The 19075-nt window shown below is 45.2% G+C and overlaps 1 protein-coding gene across 1 annotated transcript in view; it reads right to left on the bottom strand.

Annotated features, from left to right (window-relative positions):
- LOC115115257 (partitioning defective 3 homolog B-like) overlaps positions 1–19075 on the bottom strand; it is a 448345-nt gene that overhangs the window by 86977 nt on the left and 342293 nt on the right. The window contains exon 16 of the mRNA XM_065016293.1: positions 14594–14714. Coding sequence (XP_064872365.1) covers positions 14594–14714 — 121 coding nt within the window. The remainder of the gene's footprint in view (positions 1–14593; positions 14715–19075) is intronic.

Raw genomic sequence — 19075 nt, 5'->3', positions numbered from 1 at the left:
GTCAGGGGGGAGGAGGAGAGGAGAGCAGAGCAGATTGGGATTGAACCATATGTTTTCTAGCTAGGAGACTGCCTGTCAGAGAAGGATACATGTAGAAGGAACACCCTGCCTCTAGCTACACTACCGAACATTATATCCTTCTATTCCCTAGTCCAGAAGGGAAAAGCTGAGTCAAACACATGATTTACAGAACAACCATTTATCTAGCACAGCATATTCCACTACATCAATCAGAAATGTCTGTCTATAGAACTTCCTATTGCCCCATACATCCTACAGCCACTCCCATAGAGATACATACTGAAACTCCCATAGAGATACATACTGCAACTCCCATAGAGATACATACTGAAACTCCCAGAGCTATACATACTGAAACTCCCATAGAGATACATACTGCAACTCCCATGGAGATACATACTGAAACTCCCATAGAGATACATACTGAAACTCCCATAGTTATACATACTGAAACTCCCATAGCTATACATACTGAAACTCCCATAGAGATACATACTGAAACTCCCATAGAGATACATACTGAAACTCCCATAGAGATACATACTGAAACTCCCATAGAGATACACACTGAAACTCCCATAGTTATCCATACTGAAACTCCCATAGCTATCCATACTGAAACTCCCATAGAGATACATACTGCAACTCCCATAGAGATACATACTGAAACTCCCATAGAGATACATACTGAAACTCCCATAGAGATACATACTGAAACTCCCATAGAGATACATACTGAAACTCCCATAGAGATACACACTGAAACTCCCATAGAGATACATACTGAAACTCCCATAGCTATCCATACTGAAACTCCCATAGCTATCCATACTGAAACTCCCATAGAGATACATACTGAAACTCCCATAGAGATACACACTGAAACTCCCATAGTTATCCATACTGAAACTCCCATAGCTATCCATACTGAAACTCCCATAGAGATACATACTGCAACTCCCATAGAGATACATACTGAAACTCCCATAGAGATACATACTGAAACTCCCATAGAGATACATACTGAAACTCCCATAGAGATACATACTGAAACTCCCATAGAGATACACACTGAAACTCCCATAGAGATACATACTGAAACTCCCATAGCTATCCATACTGAAACTCCCATAGCTATCCATACTGAAACTCCCATAGCTATACATACTGAAACTCCCATAGAGATACATACTGAAACTCCCATAGAGATATATACTGAAACTCCCATAGCTATCCATACTGAAACTCCCATAGAGATACTGAAACTCCCATAGAGATACATACTGAAACTCCCATAGAGATACATACTGAAACTCCCATAGAGATACATACTGAAACTCCCATAGAGATACATACTGAAACTCCCATAGAGATACACACTGAAACTCCCATAGAGATACATACTAAAACTCCCATAGTTATCCATACTGAAACTCCCATAGCTATCCATACTGAAAATCCCATAGAGATACATACTGAAACTCCCATAGAGATACATACTGAAACTCCCATAGAGATACATGCTGAAACTCCCATAGAGATACACACTGAAACTCCCATAGAGATACATACTGAAACTCCCATAGAGATACATACTGAAACTCCCATAGAGATACATACTGAAACTCCCATAGAGATACATACTGAAACTCCCATAGCTATACATAATGAAACTCCCATAGAGATACATACTGAAACTCCCATAGAGATATATACTGAAACTCCCATAGAGATACATACTGAAACTCCCATAGAGATACATACTGAAACTCCCATAGAGATACATACTGAAACTCCCATAGAGATACATACTGAAACTCCCATGGAGATACATACTGAAACTCCCATAGAGATACATACTGAAACTCCCATAGAGCTACATACTGAAACTCCCATAGAGATACATACTGAAACTCCCATAGAGATACATACTGAAACTCCCATAGAGATACATACTGAAACTCCCATAGCTATACATAATGAAACTCCATGAGAGATACATACTGAAACTCCCATAGAGATACATACTGAAACTCCCATAGCTATACATACTGAAACTCCCATAGAGATACATACTGAAACTCCCATAGAGATACATACTGAAACTCCCATAGAGATACATACTGAAACTCCCATAGCTATCCATACTGAAACTCCCATAGCTATCCATACTGAAACTCCCATAGAGATACATACTGAAACTCCCATAGAGATACATACTGAAACTCCCATAGAGATACATACTGAAACTTCCATAGAGATACATACTGAAACTCCCATAGAGATACATACTGAAACTCCCATAGAGATACATACTGAAACTCCCATAGAGATACACACTGAAACTCCCATAGAGATACATACTGAAACTCCCATAGAGATACATACTGAAACTCCCATAGCTATCCATACTGAAACTCCCATAGTTATCCATACTGAAACTCCCATAGCTATCCATACTGAAACTCCCATAGAGATACATACTGCAACTCCCATAGAGATACATACTGAAACTCCCATAGGGATACATACTGAAACTCCCATAGAGATACATACTGAAACTCCCATAGAGATACATACTGAAACTCCCATAGAGATACATACTGAAACTCCCATAGAGATACATACTGAAACTCCCATAGAGATACATACTGAAACTCCCATTGAGATATATACTGAAACTCCCATAGAGGTACATACTGAAACTCCCAGAGATATATACTGAAACTCCCATAGAGATACATACTGCAACTCCCATGGAGATACATACTGAAACTCCCATAGAGATACATACTGAAACTCCCATAGTTATACATACTGAAACTCCCATAGCTATACATACTGAAACTCCCATAGAGATACATACTGAAACTCCCATAGAGATACATACTGAAACTCCCATAGAGATACACACTGAAACTCCCATAGTTATCCATACTGAAACTCCCATAGCTATCCATACTGAAACTCCCATAGAGATACATACTGCAACTCCCATAGAGATACATACTGAAACTCCCATAGAGATACATACTGAAACTCCCATAGAGATACATACTGAAACTCCCATAGAGATACATACTGAAACTCCCATAGAGATACACACTGAAACTCCCATAGAGATACATACTAAAACTCCCATAGTTATCCATACTGAAACTCCCATAGCTATCCATACTGAAAATCCCATAGAGATACATACTGAAACTCCCATAGAGATACATACTGAAACTCCCATAGAGATACATACTGAAACTCCCATAGAGATACACACTGAAACTCCCATAGAGATACATACTGAAACTCCCATAGAGATACATACTGAAACTCCCATAGAGATACATACTGAAACTCCCATAGAGATACATACTGAAACTCCCATAGCTATACATAATGAAACTCCCATAGAGATACATACTGAAACTCCCATAGAGATATATACTGAAACTCCCATAGAGATACATACTGAAACTCCCATAGAGATACATACTGAAACTCCCATAGAGATACATACTGAAACTCCCATAGAGATACATACTGAAACTCCCATGGAGATACATACTGAAACTCCCATAGAGATACATACTGAAACTCCCATAGAGCTACATACTGAAACTCCCATAGAGATACATACTGAAACTCCCATAGAGATACATACTGAAACTCCCATAGAGATACATACTGAAACTCCCATAGCTATACATAATGAAACTCCCATAGAGATACATACTGAAACTCCCATAGAGATACATACTGAAACTCCCATAGCTATACATACTGAAACTCCCATAGAGATACATACTGAAACTCCCATAGAGATACATACTGAAACTCCCATAGAGATACATACTGAAACTCCCATAGCTATCCATACTGAAACTCCCATAGCTATCCATACTGAAACTCCCATAGAGATACATACTGAAACTCCCATAGAGATACATACTGAAACTCCCATAGAGATACATACTGAAACTTCCATAGAGATACATACTGAAACTCCCATAGAGATACATACTGAAACTCCCATAGAGATACACACTGAAACTCCCATAGAGATACATACTGAAACTCCCATAGAGATACATACTGAAACTCCCATAGCTATCCATACTGAAACTCCCATAGTTATCCATACTGAAACTCCCATAGCTATCCATACTGAAACTCCCATAGAGATACATACTGCAACTCCCATAGAGATACATACTGAAACTCCCATAGAGATACATACTGAAACTCCCATAGAGATACATACTGAAACTCCCATAGAGATACATACTGAAACTCCCATAGAGATACATACTGAAACTCCCATAGAGATCCATACTGAAACTCCCATACTGAGGTACATACTGAAACTCCCATAGAGATACATACTGAAACTCCCATAGAGAAACTCCCATATATCCATACTGAAACTCCCATAGAGATACATACTGAAACTCCCATAGAGATACATCCCTGAAACTCCCATAGAGATACATACTGAAACTCCCATAGAGATACACTGAAACTCCCTAGAGAAACTCCCATAGAGCTACATACTGAAACTCCCATAGAGATACATACTGAAACTCCCATAGAGATACATACTGAAACTCCCATAGAGATACATACTGAAACTCCCATAGACTGATACATACAGAGAAACTCCCATAGAGATACATACTGAAACTCCCATAGAGATACATACTGAAACTCCCATAGAGATACATAATGAAACTCCCATAGAGACACATACTGAAACTCCCATAGAGATACATACTGAAACTCCCATAGAGACACATATACTGAAACTCCCATAGAGATACATACTGAAACTCCCATAGAGATATATACTGAAACTCCCATAGAGACACATATGAAACTGAGAAACTCCCATAGAGAAACATACTGAAACTCCCATAGAGATACATACTGAAACTCCCATAGAGATACATACTGAAACTCCCATAGAGATACTGATACATACTGAAACTCCCATAGAGACACATACTGAAACTCCCATAGAGACACATACTGAAACTCCCATGATACATACTGAAACTCCAGAGATACATACTGAAACTCCCATAGAGATACATACTGAAACTCCCATAGAGATACATACTGAAACTCCCATAGAGATACATACTGAAACTCCCATAGAGATACATACTGAAACTCCCATAGAGATACATACTGAAACTCCCATAGAGATATATACTGAAACTCCCATAGAGATACATACTGAAACTCCCATAGAGATACATACTGAAACTCCCATAGAGACACATACTGAAACTCCCATAGAGACACATACTGAAACTCCCATAGAGATACATACTGAAACTCCCATAGAGATACATACTGAAACTCCCATAGAGATACATACTGAAACTCCCATAGAGCTACATACTGAAACTCCCATAGAGATACATACTGAAACTCCCATAGAGATATATACTGAAACTCCCATAGAGATACATACTGAAACTCCCATAGAGCTACATACTGAAACTCCCATAGAGATACATACTGAAACTCCCATAGAGATATATACTGAAACTCCCATAGAGATACATACTGAAACTCCCATAGAGATACATACTGAAACTCCCATAGAGATACATACTGAAACTCCCATAGAGATACATACTGAAACTCCCATAGAGATACGTACTGAAACTCCCATAGAGATACATACTGAAACTCCCATAGCTATCCATACTGAAACTCCCATAGCTATCCATACTGAAACTCCCATAGAGATACATACTGAAACTCCCATAGAGACACATACTGAAACTCCCATAGAGATACATACTGAAACTCCCATAGAGATATATACTGAAACTCCCATAGAGATACATACTGAAACTCCCATAGAGACACATACTGAAACTCCCATAGAGATACATACTGAAACTCCCATAGAGATACATACTGAAACTCCCATAGAGATACATACTGAAACTCCCATAGAGATACATACTGAAACTCCCATAGAGACACATACTGAAACTCCCATAGAGACACATACTGAAACTCCCATAGAGATACATACTGAAACTCCCATAGAGATACATACTGAAACTTCCATAGAGATACATACTGAAACTCCCATAGAGATACATACTGAAACTCCCATAGAGATACATACTGAAACTCCCATAGAGATACATACTGAAACTCCCATAGAGATACATACTGAAACTCCCATAGAGATACATAATGAAACTCCCATAGAGACACATACTGAAACTCCCATAGAGATACATACTGAAACTCCCATAGAGACACATACTGAAACTCCCATAGAGATACATACTGAAACTCCCATAGAGATATATACTGAAACTCCCATAGAGATACATACTGAAACTCCCATAGAGATACATAATGAAACTCCCATAGAGATACATACTGAAACTCCCATAGAGATACATACTGAAACTCCCATAGAGATACACACTGAAACTCCCATAGAGACACATACTGAAACAATGTTAAGTCAGAGATATGAAAGGGACAATGATGGTTGAGGTTTGAATTTCAGTGATACAAACAGCAGTCCCAGTCTACATGCCTTCTGGGGGTTAGATAAATCCCCTAACTACTGTCCCAAGGACAAGGTGACCTGTGTAGAACTACACTCAGTGCCAATTGAGTTTCAACTAACTAAATCAGTAACGTGCTTCCCATGTTCCTGTGAGGAAGGAGGTGATGAGGGGGGGGTGTTTGACAACAACCTCTGTGTGATGTGGCTCGAGCAGACACTCGTACTTGAGCTCACAGCAGTTAATCGTGTCATTCCATCACAAGCACAGAGACGGAGGGAGATACTGGGGGAAAGGGAGGAGAGACAGACTGAGACAGAGAGAAAGATAGAGATATACTGGGGAGGGAGATGGACTGAGACAGACTCCCATAGAGAGGGGGAGGGAGATGGACTGAGACAGAGGAGAGGAAAGATGGACTGAAACAGAGAGATAGGGAGAGAGGGGGGGAGGGAGGGATACTGGGACTGAGACAGAGGAGAGGGGGAGGGGAGAGGGACTGAGACAGAGGGAGGGGGAGGGGAGAGGGGGAGAAACTCCCATTACATACTGAAACCCATAGAGATACATACTGAAACTCCCATAGAGATAGAGACTGAGACAGAGGAGAGGGGGAAGGAGGGGGAGGGAAGGAGAGACTGAGACATAGAGATACATAGACTCCCATAGGGGAGGGAGAGAGGGGGAGGGAGGAGACTGAGACAGACTCCCATAGAGGGGGAAGGAGGGGGAGGGAGAGAGATGGACTGAGACATACTGGAGATAGAGGGAAGAGACTGAAAGACTGAGACAGACTGAAAGGGGAGAGATAGGGACTGAGACAGAGGAGAGGGGGGGAGGGAGAGAGGGGGAGAAACTCCCATAGAGAGACTGAGACAGAGGAGAGGGAAGGAGGGGGGAGGAGGGAAGGAGATACATACTGAGACTCCCATAGAGATACAGAGGAGGGGGGGGAGAGAGAGAGAGGGAAAGGGGAGGGAGAGAGACTGAGACAGAGGAGAGGGGGAAGGAGGGGAGGGAGGAGAGACTGAGACAGAGGACAGGGGAGGGAGGAGAGGGGGAGGGAGGGAGGGAGAGAGACTGAGACAGAGGAGAGGGGGGAGGAGGTGATGGGGGAGGGAAGGAGAGAGACTGAGACAGAGGGAGCACAGAGGGGAGGGAGAGGGGGAGGGAGGGAGAGGGACTGAGACAGAGGAGAGGGGGAGGGAGAGAGGGGGAGGGAGAGAGATGGACTGAGACAGAGGAGAGGGGGAGGGAAGGAGAGAGACTGAGACAGAGGAGAGGGGGAGGGAGAGGGACTGAGACAGAGGAGAGGGGGAGGGAGAGAGGGGGGAGGGAGGGAGAGAGACTGAGACAGAGGAGAGGGGGGGAAGGAGGGGGGGGAGGGAAGGAGAGAGACTGAGACAGAGGAGAGGGGAGGGAGAGAGGGGGAGGGAGGGAGAGAGACTGAGACAGAGAGGAGGGGGAAGGAGGGGGAGGGAAGGAGAGAGACTGAGACAGAGGAGAGGGGAGGGAGAGGGGGAGGGAGGGGGAGAGGGACTGAGACAGAGGAGAGGGGGAGGAGGGGGAGGGAGGGAGAGAGACTGAGACAGAGGAGAGGGGGAGGGAAGGAGACAGACAGACAGACAGACAGACAGACAGACAGAGACAGACCAGACCAGACCAGAGCTGTGGTCACTATATAGGGAATAGGGCTGTGGTCACTATATAGGGAATAGGGCTGTGGTCACTATATAGGGAATAGGGCTGTGGTCACTATATAGGGAATAGGGGGCAGACTGTGGTCACTATATAGGGAATAGGGCTGTGGTCACTATATAGGGAATAGGGCTGTGGTCACTATATAGGGAATAGGGCTGTGGTCACTATATAGGGAATAGGGGGCAGGCTGTGGTCACTATATAGGGAATAGGGGGCAGGCTGTGGTCACTATATAGGGAATAGGGGGCAGGCTGTGGTCACTATATAGGGAATAGGGCTGTGGTCACTATATAGGGAATAGGGCTGTGGTCACTATATAGGGAATAGGGCTGTGGTCACTATATAGGGAATAGGGGGCAGGCTGTGGTCACTATATAGGGAATAGGGCTGTGGTCATTATATAGGGAATAGGGCTGTGGTCACTATATAGGGAATAGGGCTGTGGTCACTATATAGGGAATAGGGCTGTGGTCACTATATAGGGAATAGGGCTGTGGTCACTATATAGGGAATAGGGCTGTGGTCATTATATAGGGAATAGGGCTGTGGTCACTATATAGGGAATAGGGCTGTGGTCACTATATAGGGAATAGGGGGCAGACTGTGGTCACTATATAGGGAATAGGGCTGTGGTCACTATATAGGGAATAGGGGGCAGACTGTGGTCACTATATAGGGAATAGGGGGCAGACTGTGGTCACTATATAGGGAATAGGGCTGTGGTCACTATATAGGGAATAGGGCTGTGGTCACTATATAGGGAATAGGAGGCAGACTGTGGTCACTATATAGGGAATAGGGCTGTGGTCACTATATAGGGAATAGGGCTGTGGTCACTATATAGGGAATAGGGCTGTGGTCACTATATAGGGAATAGGGCTGTGGTCACTATATAGGGAATAGGGGCAGACTGTGGTCACTATATAGGGAATAGGGCTGTGGTCACTATATAGGGAATAGGGCTGTGGTCACTATATAGGGAATAGGGCTGTGGTCACTATATAGGGAATAGGGCTGTGGTCACTATATAGGGAATAGGGGGCAGGCTGTTGGTTGGAGATTAAACAGCCCCTCCCTGTTGGGCGGAGATTAAACAGCCCCTCCCTGTTGGGCGGAGATTAAACAGCCCCTCCCTGTTGGGCGGAGATTAAACAGCCCCTCCCTGTTGGGCGGAGATTAAACAACCCCTCTTCATATGTCTTCACAGGGGAGAGAGAGGAAGAGTGAGTAAACCTCATTGTCCAGGGCCTCTAACGACCACAGAGCTAGTTAGCTGGTTTTTAAAATGACCTCTACCCATACTCTCATAACCCTTGTGCTATGATCTAAGAGGCAGTTTACAGCTAACCACAGTATTGACTGGTCATTTCCTGGTTGGGAAGTTTTAGCACTTGGTCAACTACACAGGCACTAGCCTGTGTACATGTATTATCATCTGGAGATGGCATGGAGGAGCTGGCTGGCATGGAGGAGCTGGCTGGCATGGAGGAGCTGGCTGGCATGGAGGAGCTGGCTGGCATGGAGGAGCTGGGTGGCATGGAGGAGCTGGCTGGCATGGAGGAGCTGGCTGGCATGGAGGAGCTGGATGGCATGGAGGAGCTGGCTGGCATGGAGGAGCTGGCTGGCATGTAGGAGCTGGCTGGCATGGAGGAGCTGGCTGGCATCCTGGTGGATAAGCCATTAGTATTACATGTTGAAGGGAAGGACAAAGAGCCATAGAGGGAGGGATGGAGGGATGAAGGTAGGGATGGAGGGAGAGAGGTAAGGAGTGAGGGGAGGGAGTGAGGGAGGGAGGGAGGGAGGGTGGGAGGGAGGGATGTAGGGAGGGATGGAGGGAGAGAGGTAGGGAGAGAGGGAGGTAGGTAGGGAGGGATGGAGGGAGAGAGGTAGGGAGGGAGGTAGGGAGGGATGGAGGGAGAGAGGTAAGGAGTGAGGGAGGGAGGGAGGGAGGTAGGTAGGTAGGGGGATGGAGGGAGGGAGGGAAGTAGGGAGGGGAGGGAGGGATGTAGGAAGGGATGGAGGGAGAGAGGTAAGGAGTGAGGGAGGGAGTGAGGGAGGGAGGGATGGAGGGAGAGAGGTAGGGAGAGAGGGAGGTAGGTAGGGAGGGATGGAGGGAGAGAGGTAGGAAGGGGAGGGAGGTAGGGAGGGAGGTAGGGAGGGATGGAGGGAGAGAGGTAAGGAGTGAGGGAGGGAGTGAGGGAGGGAGGTAGGTAGGTAGGGGGATGGAGGGAGGGAGGGAAGTAGGGGGGATGGAGGGAGGGAGGGAAGTAGGGAGGGAGGGAGGGATGGAAGGAGGGAGGGAGGGAGGTAGGTAGGGAAGGATGGAGGGATGGAGGGAGAGAGGGAGGGAGGGATGGAGGGAGAGAGGTAGGGAGAGAGGGAGGTAGGTAGGGAGGGATGGAGGGAGAGAGGTAGGGAGGGATGGAGGGAGAGAGGTAGGGAGGGATGGAGGGGGAGTAGGGAGGGAGGGAGGGAGGGAGGGAGAGAGGGAGGGAGGGAGGGATGGAGGGAGGGAGGGAGGGAGGGAGGGATGGAGGGAGGGAGGGAGGGAGGGAGGGAGGGGGGAGGGAGGGAGGGAGGGGGAGGGAGGGAGGTAGGAGGGAGGGAGGGAGGGAGTGGGGAGGGAGGATGGAGGGAGGTAGGTAGGTAGGGTAGGGAGGGAGAGAGTAGGAGGGAGGAAGGAGATGGAGGGAGGGAGGGATGGATGGAGGGAGGAAGGAGGGAGGGAGGGAGGGAGGGAGGGAGGGATGGAAGGGAGGGAGGGAGGGAGGGAGGAGGGAGGGAGGGAGGTAGGGAGGGAGGGAGGGAGGGAGGGAGGAGGGAGGAGGGAGAGGGATGGATGGAGGGAGGGAGGGAGGGAGGTAGGTAGGGAGGGAGGGAGGTAGGTAGGGAGGTAGGTAGTGGTGCACTATATAGGGGATAGGATTCCATAGGGCTCTTGTCTAAAGTAGTGCATTCTATAGGGAATAGGGTTCCATAGATCTCTTGTCTAAAGTAGTGCACTATATAGGGGATAGGGTTCCATAAGGCTCTTGTCTAAAGTAGTGCACTATATAGGGGATAGGGTTCCATAGGGCTCTTGTCTAAAGTAGTGCATTCTATAGGGAATAGGGTTCCATAGGGCTCTTGTCTAAAGTAGTGCACTATATAGGGGATAGGATTCCATAGGGCTCTTGTCTAAAGTAGTGCATTCTATAGGGAATAGGGTTCCATAGGGCTCCTGTCTAAAGTAGTGCACTATATAGGGAATAGGGTTCCATAGGGCTCTTGTCTAAAGTAGTGCACTATATAGGGAATAGGGTTCCATAAGGCTCTTGTCTAAAGTAGGACTCTTGTCTAAAGAGGTGCACTATATAGGTAATAGGGTTCCATTTGAGACACACTACTCTACCCTTTCTGTCAGGCCAAGGTCAACCGAGGAGGCGACTGCTCCTCACAGATCAATATAGATACACAAGCAGCCTTCAATGATATCTCAAGTGTTGTTGGTTTTATGTACCACTTAAAGTAATAATGGCCTTTCCCCAAAACCCTCTAACAACCGACGCCTTCCATGTATCCCAAATGGCACCCTAATTCCCACATAGGCCATATGGACCCTGGTCAAAAGTAGTGCACTATATAGGGAATAGGGTGCCACATTTGGGACGCAGGTGGGAACTGAACTCTCTCAAAGGGCCACAGTACATCTCCGCAGCTTGAAAACCCGTGGAACAAAATAACCATTCAGCATCTCCTAGCAACAAAGGAAGCCATTCACACAGCCACTCACACAGCCACTCACAACACAGCTGCTGTTCTTTTCAGAATTACACTTCAAGTCTACTGAATCAGCTCCAAGTGAATCAGCTCCAAGGTATTGTTCAATTTCCTACTGTTTCGGAGTGAATGAATCAGCTCCAAGGTATTGTTCCCTTTTCTACTGTTCAGAGTGAATGAATCAGCTCTAAGTGAATCAGTTCCAAGTGAATCAGCTCCAAGGGAATCAGCTCCAAGTGAATCAGCTCCAAGTGAATCAGCTCCAAGGAATTGTTTCATTTTCTACTGTTCAGAGTGAATGAATCAGCTCCAAGGTATTGTTCCCTTTTCTACTGTACAGAGTGAATGAATCAGCTCCAAGGGAATCAGCTCCAAGTGAATCAGCTCCAAGGAATTGTTCCCTTTTCTACTGTTCAGAGTGAATGAATCAGCTCCAAATGAATCAGCTCCATTGCTACAGTATGTGCAGACCAGCTGGCTGAAGTGTTTACGGATGTATTCAATCTCTCCCAGTCTGTTGTCTCCACCTGCTTCCATATGTCCACCATTAGTGATAATGGCGCCAGAGGGGATGGCTGACGTTTTAAGAGCTCCTAACCAACTGCGTTATTTAGTTTGTCTCTTCGCATCGTTTGTAACTTGTTTTGTACATAATGTTGCTGCAACCCGTCTCTTGTGACCGAACAGAGATTCTGAACATCAGAACAGCGATTATTGACAAGATATTCTACTTCCCCGAGACCAGGCCCAAGATATTCTACTTCCCCGAGACCAGGCCCAAGATATTCTACTTCCCCGAGACCAGGCCCAAGATATTCTACTTCCCCGAGACCAGGCCCAAGATATTCTACTTCCCCGAGACCAGGCCCAAGATATTCTACTTCCCCGAGACCAGGCCCAAGATATTCTACTTCCCCGAGACCAGGCCCAAGATATTCTACTTCCCCGAGACCAGGCCCAAGATATTCTACTTCCCCGAGACCAGGCCCAAGATATTCTACTTCCCCGAGACCAGGCCCAAGATATTCTACTTCCCCGAGACCAGGCCCAAGATATTCTACTTCCCCGAGACCAGGCCCAAGACGGAAAACACAGGGTGAGGAGGTCGGGGTGCCTTGTGAGAATTCATCTGCGAGTGGGTAACCCGCTTCTACCACTCGTCCTATTGGCCAACGTGCCAATCACTGGAGAATAAACTGGATGATCTACGAATGAAACTATCCTACCAACGGGACATTAAAAACTGTAATATCTTATGTTTCACCGAGTCGCAGCTGAACGACTACACGGATACCCTCTTTGTATTGGTTACGAGTCACAATGCTACCCACTTTGTGTTGGTTATGAGTCACAATGATACCCACTTTGTGTTGGTTATGAGTCACTCAATGCTAGTCACAATGCTACTCACTTTGTGTTGGTTATGAGTCAATGCTACTCACTTTGTGTTGGTTATGAGTCACAATGCTACTCACTTTGTGTTGGTTATGAGTCACAATGCTACTCACTTTGTGTTGGTTATGAGTCAATGATACTCACTTTGTGTTGGTTATGAGTCACAATGATACCCACTTTGTGTTGGTTATGAGTCACAATGCTACTCACTTTGTGTTGGTTATGAGTCACAATGCTACTCACTTTGTGTTGGTTCTGAGTCACAATGATACCCACTTTGTGTTGGTTATGAGTCACAATGCTACCCACTTTGTGTTGGTTATGAGTCACAATGATACCCACTTTGTGTTGGTTATGAGTCACAATGCTACTCACTTTGTGTTGGTTATGAGTCACAATGCTACTCACTTTGTGTTGGTTATGAGTCACAATGCTACTCACTTTGTGTTGGTTATGAGTCACAATGCTACTCACTTTGTGTTGGTTATGAGTCACAATGATACCCACTTTGTGTTGGTTATGAGTCACAATGATACCCACTTTGTGTTGGTTATGAGTCACAATGCTACCCACTTTGTGTTGGTTATGAGTCAATGATACTCACTTTGTGTTGGTTATGAGTCACAATGCTACTCACTTTGTGTTGGTTATGAGTCACAATGATACCCACTTTGTGTTGGTTATGAGTCACAATGCTACTCACTTTGTGTTGGTTATGAGTCACAATGCTACTCACTTTGTGTTGGTTATGAGTCACAATGATACCCACTTTGTGTTGGTTATGAGTCACAATGCTACCCACTTTGTGTCGGTTATGAGTCACAATGCTACCCACTTTGTGTTGGTTATGAGTCACAATGATACCCACTTTGTGTTGGTTATGAGTCACAATGCTACTCACTTTGTGTTGGTTATGAGTCACAATGCTACTCACTTTGTGTTGGTTATGAGTCACAATGCTATTCACCTTGTGTTGGTTATGAGTCACTCACTTTGTGTTGGTTATGAGTCACTCACCTTGTGTTGGTTATGAGTCACTCACCTGGTGTTGGTTATGAGTCACTCACCTTGTGTTGGTTATGAGTCACAATGCTACTCACTTTGTGTTGGTTATGAGTCACTCACCGTGTGTTGGTTATGAGTCACTCACTTTGTGTTGGTTATGAGTCACTCACCTTGTGTTGGTTGTACTCAGGTCCTCTTTGTCTGGTCTCTATCTCTTCATAGACTGGCACTGGTCCCTCTCTGCAGACCTGCTGGTACTCTCTCCTCAGCTGCTGGATACGATCCACACTACTGTAGCAGACAGAGAGCAGGGTTAGGGGTTAGAGTTGGACCCGTTGGGGCGGGATGCAAACTGAAGTGGATCTAGGGTGGCCGGTAAGGTGGAGGTGATCCTTGACTAGTCTCTCAAAAGCACTTGATGATGACAGAAGTGAGTGCTACGGGGCGGTAGTCGTTTAGCTCAGTTATGTTTGCCTTCCTGGGTACAGGAACAATGATGACCATCTTGAAGCATGTGTGGACAGCACACTGGGATAGGAAGCGATAGAACATGTCCGTAAACACACATTTTTGTAGTCTGTGATTTCCTGTTGACCCTGCCACATACGTCTCGTGTCTGTTTGATTTTGCTTGTTTGATTGCCTTGCGGAGGGAATAACTACACTGTTTATATTCGGCCATATTCTCAGACCTCTTTCCATGGTTAAATGAAGTGGTTCACGCTTTCAGTTTTGTGCGAATGCCGCCATCTATCTATGGTTTCTGGTTCGGGTAGGTTTTAATAGTCACAGTGGGTACAACATCTCCTATAGACGTCCTGATGAACTCACTCACAGAGTCAGCGTATAAATCGATATTGTTCTCTGAGACTGATCGGAACATATCCCAGTCCTCGTGATCAAAACGATCTTGAAGCGTGGATTCCGATTGGTCAGACCAGCATTGAATAGTTCTGGTCACTGGTGCATCATGTTTGAGTTTCTGCCTATTAGACGGTAGGAGCTTGATGGCGTCCTGGTCGGATTTGCCCGAAGGGAGGCGGGTGGGGGGGCTTTGTATGCATCGTGGAAGTTAGAGTAGCAGTGATCGAGTGTATTAACCCCCCGCGAGTACTACAATCAATATTCTGATAGAATTTAGGTTGCCTTGTTTTCAAATTTTGGTTTGTTAAAATCCCCAGCTACAATAAAGGCAGCCTTCAAATGCATGTTTTCCAGAGTCCAGTGAAGTTCCTTGTAGTTCCTTGTAGTTCCTTGTAGTTCCTTGTAGTTCCTTGTAGTTCCTTGTAGTTCCTTGAAGTTCCTTGTAGTTCCTTGTAGTTCCTTGTAGTTCCTTGAAGTTCCTTGTAGTTCCTTGTAGTTCCTTGTAGTTCCAGTGAAGTTCCTTGTAGTTCCTTGTAGTTCCTTGTAGTCCAGTGAAGTCCCTTGTAGTTCCTTGTAGTTCCTTGTAGTTCCTTGTAGTTCCTTGTAGTCCAGTGAAGTTCCTTGAAGTTCCTTGTAGTTCCTTGTAGTTCCAGTGAAGTCCCTTGTAGTTCCTTGTAGTTCCTTGTAGTCCAGTGAAGTTCCTTGTAGTTCCTTGAAGTTCCTTGTAGTTCCTTGTAGTTCCTTGTAGTTCCTTGAAGTTCCTTGTAGTTCCTTGTAGTTCCTTGTAGTTCCTTGAAGTTCCTTGTAGTTCCTTGTAGTTCCAGTGAAGTCCCTTGTAGTTCCTTGTAGTTCCTTGTAGTTCCTTGTAGTTCCTTGTAGTCCAGTGAAGTTCCTTGAAGTTCCTTGTAGTTCCTTGTAGTTCCAGTGAAGTCCCTTGTAGTTCCTTGTAGTTCCTTGTAGTTCCTTGTAGTTCCTTGAAGTTCCTTGTAGTTCCTTGTAGTTCCAGTGAAGTCCCTTGTAGTTCCTTGTAGTTCCTTGTAGTTCCTTGTAGTTCCAGTGAAGTCCCTTGTAGTTCCTTGTAGTTCCTTGTAGTTCCTTGTAGTTCCTTGTAGTTCCTTGTAGTTCCTTGTAGTTCCTTGTAGTTCCTTGTAGTTCCTTGAAGTTCCTTGTAGTTCCTTGTAGTTCCTTGTAGTTCCTTGTAGTTCCTTGTAGTTCCTTGAAGTTCCTTGTAGTTCCTTGAAGTTCCTTGTAGTTCCTTGTAGTTCCTTGTAGTTCCTTGTAGTTCCTTGTAGTTCCTTGTAGTTCCTTGTAGTTCCTTGTAGTTCCTTGTAGTTCCTTGTAGTTCCTTGTAGTTCCTTGTAGTTCCTTGTAGTCCAGTGAAGTTCCTTGTAGTTCCTTGTAGTTCCTTGTAGTCCAGTGAAGTTCCTTGTAGTTCCTTGTAGTTCCTTGTAGTTCCTTGTAGTTCCTTGTAGTCCAGTGAAGTTCCTTGAAGTTCCTTGTAGTTCCTTGTAGTTCCTTGTAGTTCCTTGTAGTTCCTTGTAGTTCCTTGTAGTTCCTTGTAGTTCCTTGTAGTTCCTTGTAGTTCCTTGTAGTTCCTTGAAGTTCCTTGTAGTTCCTTGAAGTTCCTTGTAGTTCCTTGTAGTTCCTTGTAGTTCCTTGTAGTTCCTTGAAGTTCCTTGTAGTTCCTTGAAGTTCCAGTGAAGTTCCTTGTAGTTCCTTGTAGTTCCTTGTAGTTCCTTGTAGTTCCTTGTAGTTCCTTGTAGTTCCTTGAAGTTCCTTGTAGTTCCTTGTAGTTCCTTGTAGTTCCTTGTAGTTCCTTGTAGTTCCTTGTAGTTCCTTGAAGTTCCAGTGAAGTTCCTTGTAGTTCCTTGTAGTTCCTTGTAGTTCCTTGTAGTTCCTTGAAGTTCCTTGTAGTTCCTTGTAGTTCCTTGTAGTTCCTTGTAGTTCCTTGAAGTTCCTTGTAGTTCCTTGTAGTTCCTTGTAGTTCCTTGTAGTTCCTTGAAGTTCCTTGTAGTTCCTTGTAGTTCCTTGTAGTTCCTTGAAGTTCCTTGTAGTTCCTTGTAGTTCCTTGTAGTTCCTTGAAGTTCCTTGTAGTTCCTTGTAGTTCCTTGTAGTTCCTTGTAGTTCCTTGAGGGTCGTCGTGGTGTCTGCTTGAGGGGGAACGTACACAGCTGTGATGATAACTGACGAGAATTCCCTTGGTAGGTAAAATGACTGGAATTTGATTGTAAGCAATTCTAGGTCGGGTGAGCAGAAGGACTTGAGTTCCTGTGTGTTGTTATGATTACACCATGAGTCGTTAATCATGAAGCATACTTCCTCTTCCCAGAGAGGTGTTTGTCTCTATCGGCGCAATTCATGGAGAAGCCCGGTGGCTGAACCGATTCCGACAACATATCCCGAGTGAGTCATGTTTCTGTGAAACAGAGAATGTTACAATCTCTGATGTCTCTCTGGAAGGCAACCCGGATTGTGGCCAACCTTGTTGTCAAATGACTGGACATTGGCGAGTAGTATTAGTAGTAGTAGTAGTATACTCGGGACCGGAGGGCGATGGGCACATGTCTGCCCCTTCTGCGGCGCCGTTGTTTTGGGGCGGCTTCTGGGATTAGACCCGTTGTCCTGGGTGGTGGTCCAAACAGAGGATCCACTTGGGGAAAGTTGTATTCCTGGTCGTAATGTTGGTAAGTTGACGTTGCTCTAATATCCAATAGTTCCTCCTGACTGTATGTAATAAGACTTAAGATTTCCTGTAAGAAATTTCCTAAGAAGTTTCCTAAGAACGCGAGACGAGGCGACCACCAAGTGTTATAGAACTGTTTGTTGTTTGTATCCACTCTGGGCTTCTCGTTGGGAATGTCCCACTGCTTGGTGGGAGTCCGCTGTCTTCGGCTTCCACGGCTTGTGACATAGGCTGGCGACCTGCGTGATCAAGGAAGCCTGTAATCCTCAGCAATCAAACAACTACTGGAACTCTGGGTGATCCGGTTTGTCCCCAAACAAAGTGTAGTAGATACAGTGGTGCAAAAAAGTATTTAGTCAGCCACCAATTGTGCAAGTTCTCCCACTTAAAAAGATCAGAGAGGCCTGTAATTTTCATCATAGGTACACTTCAACTATGACAAACAAAATGAGATGAAGAAAAAATCCAGAAAATCACATTGTAGGATTTTAATGAATTTATTTGCAAATTATGGTGATACCTGACATGATGACTCCTTGCTGTCCCCAGGCCGTGCTGCAGCTCCAGTTTCAACTGTTGTGCCTGTGATTATTATTATTTGACCCTACTGGTCATCTATGAACATTTGAACATATCTTGGCCATGTTCTGTTATAATCTCCACCCGGCACAGCCAGAAGAGGACTGGCCACCCCACATAGCCTGGTTCCTCTCTAGGTTTCTTCCTAGGTTTTGGCCTTTCTAGGGAGTTTTTCTAGGTTTCTTCCTAGGTTTTGGCCTTTCTAGGGAGTTTTTCCTCATAGCCTGGTTCCTCTCTAGGTTTCTTCCTAGGTTTTGGCCTTTCTAGGGAGTTTTTCCTAGCCACCGTGCTTCTACACCTGCATTGCTTGCTGTTTGGGGTTTTAGGCTGGGTTTCTGTACAGCACTTTGAGATATCAGCTGATGTACGATGGGCTTTATAAATACATTTGATTTTGATGGCTAGCAGCTTAGCGAACCTGTCAAGCAGGCTTCAACCTGTCTGATACCGGGACAATACATAGCCTGGACTTTACAAGGTGTCGAAAGCGTTCCACAGGGAAGCTATTTGAGTCTAATGCTTCACAC

The sequence above is a fragment of the Oncorhynchus nerka genome, linkage group LG3 (assembly GCF_034236695.1).
Source record: "Oncorhynchus nerka isolate Pitt River linkage group LG3, Oner_Uvic_2.0, whole genome shotgun sequence".
NCBI classification, from domain to species: Eukaryota; Metazoa; Chordata; class Actinopteri; order Salmoniformes; family Salmonidae; genus Oncorhynchus; species Oncorhynchus nerka.
The sequence above is the reverse complement of the archived record's forward strand: the minus strand, read 5'-3'. Positions and strand labels throughout refer to the sequence as shown.